Below are 2744 nucleotides of genomic sequence, written 5' to 3' on the forward strand. Positions count from 1 at the left end.
GTGTGTGTGTGTGTGTGTGTTTGTCTGTGTTTGTATGTGTCTGTATTTGTGTGTGTGTGTGTGTGTGTTTGTCTGTGTGTGTTTACCATTTTGTTATGTCTCCAGGTCCCGGTTGGACATGCTCGGGTCTCCGTCCCGTCACGTCTACTCCTCCCAGCCGGCCCAGATGCTGTCTGTGGACCCTGGTTGCCGTGGAGACCGGCAGGCCAGCGGGCGCCAGGAGATGTCGGTGGCGTCGGTGGACCAGGAGGCGCACAGCAACGCCTTCATCCGCTCGGTGCCGCTGGCCGAGGAGGAGGACTTCGACAGCAAGGAGTGGGTGATCATCGACAAGGAGGCGGAGCTCCGAGACTTCCAGCCAACCACGTCGGGGACCACGGACGAGGAGCCCGAGGAGCTCCGCCCCCTGGAGGAGCAGGAGGAGCGCCGGAGGCTCAGGGCCGCAGGTACCAGCTTCCCGCCTGTTTCTATTCCTTTTTCATTGCTTTTCTGACTTTTTTGCCGCCTTTGTCGTTTTATTGTTGTTTTCCTACAACGCTTCTTATGTTTCGTACAACGCTTCTTATGTTTTTTTACAACACTTCTTGTGTTTTGTAACACGCTTTTTGTTTCTTGCAACACTTCTTGTGTTTCGTACAACGCTTTTTATGTTTCTTACAACGCTTCTTGCCTTTCTCACGTTTATTACGCTTCTTACGTTTCTTATGTTTCTTACAACACTTCTTACATTTCTTAGAACTCTTCTTACAACGCTTCTTAGGTTTCTTGCAACACTTCTTACGTTTCTTACAACAGTTCTTATGTTTCTTACAACACTTTTTATGTTTCTTACAACACTTCTTGCCTTTCTAACGTTTATAACGCTTCTTACGTTTCTTAAAACACTTCTTACGTTTCTTACAACTCTTCTTACAACGCTTCTTACAATGCGTCTTATGTTTCTTGCAACTCTTACGTTTCTTAAAACACTTCTTACGTTTCTTACAACTCTTCTTACAACGCTTCTTATGTTTCTTACAACACTTCTTACAACGCTTCTTATGTTTCTTACAACGCTTCTTACGCTTCTTACAATGCGTCGTATGTTTCATACAACGCTTCTTACGTTTCTTACAACGCTTCTTATGTTTCTTACAACGCTTCTTACGTTTATTACAACGCTTATGTTTCTTACAACGCTTCTTACGTTTCTTACAACGCTTCTTATGTTTCTTTCAATGTTTCTTATGTTTCTTTCAACGCTTTGGATGTTTCTTACAACCCGTCTTACAACGTTTCTTACAACACTTCTTACAACGTTTCTTACAACGCTTTTTAAAACGTTTCTTACAACGCTTCTTATGTTTCTTACAACGCTTCTTACAACGCGTCTTATAACGCTTCTTACAACGTATGTTACAACGCTTCTTATGTTTCTTACAACGGTTCTTTTGATCTTCGGACACTTTATTGGACATTTCGCTTTGTTGGATGCTTTGTTGGACGCTTTGTTGGACGCTTGTTGGACACTTGTTGGACGCGTCGTTGGACCCTTTGTTGGATGCTTTGTTGGACACTGTGTTGGACGCTTTGTTGGACGCTTTGTCTGACGCTTCGTTGGACTTTTATTTAACATTCATGTTGCTACAGTCCAAAAACAACATTAGCTTTCTCTTGATACTTGATACCAACCAACTAAAGTACAAAAGTGATGATTATTAACTTAAGGCGAGCATCACGGGTGTCTTGCTGCAGATGTCCCGCCACTATCCCCTCTGGCTAATGTTTTGTTTCCTTGCAGGAGGCGAGCTGGTGGTCCGTCCTAAGACCCACACCCGGGACAACAGCCGCGGGATGCTAACGCTAACGGAGGAGGAGGCGTCGCGGAGGAGTGGCGGCAGCCCCGCCCAGTCGCCCTGCCACTCGCTGCCGTCGGGACGCCCCCGCCGGAGAGAGTCGGACCCCATCGGACCACACAGACCGGTAAGAGACACAGCCAGCCAATCAGAGCCCATGTTGGCGGACAGATGAGGAAGTGGGCGGCCGCTGTACAGGGCGGTTAGCGCTAGCGGGAGACTGACTCCATGAGTTTGGGAAAAAGATGGTGGATTAGGTTGAAACATTCCCGAGGAACGAACATGCGTTTCCTTGGTGAAAGTATTAATATATTAATATTTTAATATTTTAATATAGTCAGGGTTTTATTGACCTGAAGCTGGCTTTCCTCAGATTAAATGATTGTGGATGCATGTGTTGTAAATTCTGAGTGTGATTTATTTATGATCTGCTCTAACTTCTCCAGCCTATTACACACATTTGCTAATGATAATGGTCTGACATGCAGTCCTTGCAGAGTTGCACAGTTTTTTTGTGATTGTTGCCAAAATCCTTGATTATGCGGCACATCTTCTTCCAGTTAAGACTTATAGCCAAAATAAAGGCCTATCTTCCTTCAAAAGACCTTGAAAAAGTCACTCATGCTTTTATCACTGCTCGGCTGGATTATTGTAATTCTTTATATATGGGTCTGCACCAGAAATCTTTAAATCGGCTCCAGCTAGTCCAAAACGCAGCTGCTCGCCTTTTAACTGAAACAAAGAAACATGAACACATAACGCCAGTCCTGGCCTCCCTCCACTGGCTACTTGTCCGTTACAGGATAGATTTTAAGATTTTATTGCTTGTTTTTACCTGTTCAGTAACACTTGAAAATATATGTTTTTCTCGCCTAAATTTTTACCCTTAAAAAAGTGCTGCTGTTTCCA

At 44.5% G+C, this 2744-nt stretch overlaps 2 protein-coding genes across 2 annotated transcripts in view; one reads left to right on the forward strand and one right to left on the reverse strand.

Moving 5' to 3' along the window:
- Window positions 1–2046, forward strand: part of LOC117940899 (tau-tubulin kinase 1-like) — a 21077-nt gene extending 19031 nt beyond the window's left edge. The window contains exons 5-6 of the mRNA XM_034866023.1: window positions 106–446; window positions 1781–2046. Of these exons, the coding sequence (XP_034721914.1) occupies window positions 119–446; window positions 1781–2010 (558 nt within the window). The 5' untranslated portion in view covers window positions 106–118 and the 3' untranslated portion in view covers window positions 2011–2046. The remainder of the gene's footprint in view (window positions 1–105; window positions 447–1780) is intronic.
- ttbk1a (tau tubulin kinase 1a) overlaps window positions 1–2744 on the reverse strand; it is a 25253-nt gene that overhangs the window by 21289 nt on the left and 1220 nt on the right. The window contains exon 2 of the mRNA XM_034866015.1: window positions 163–406. Within this exon, the coding sequence (XP_034721906.1) occupies window positions 163–406 (244 nt within the window). The remainder of the gene's footprint in view (window positions 1–162; window positions 407–2744) is intronic.

The sequence above is a fragment of the Etheostoma cragini genome, unplaced genomic scaffold (genome assembly GCF_013103735.1).
Source record: "Etheostoma cragini isolate CJK2018 unplaced genomic scaffold, CSU_Ecrag_1.0 ScbMSFa_367, whole genome shotgun sequence".
In the NCBI taxonomy this organism is placed as follows: domain Eukaryota; kingdom Metazoa; phylum Chordata; class Actinopteri; order Perciformes; family Percidae; genus Etheostoma; species Etheostoma cragini.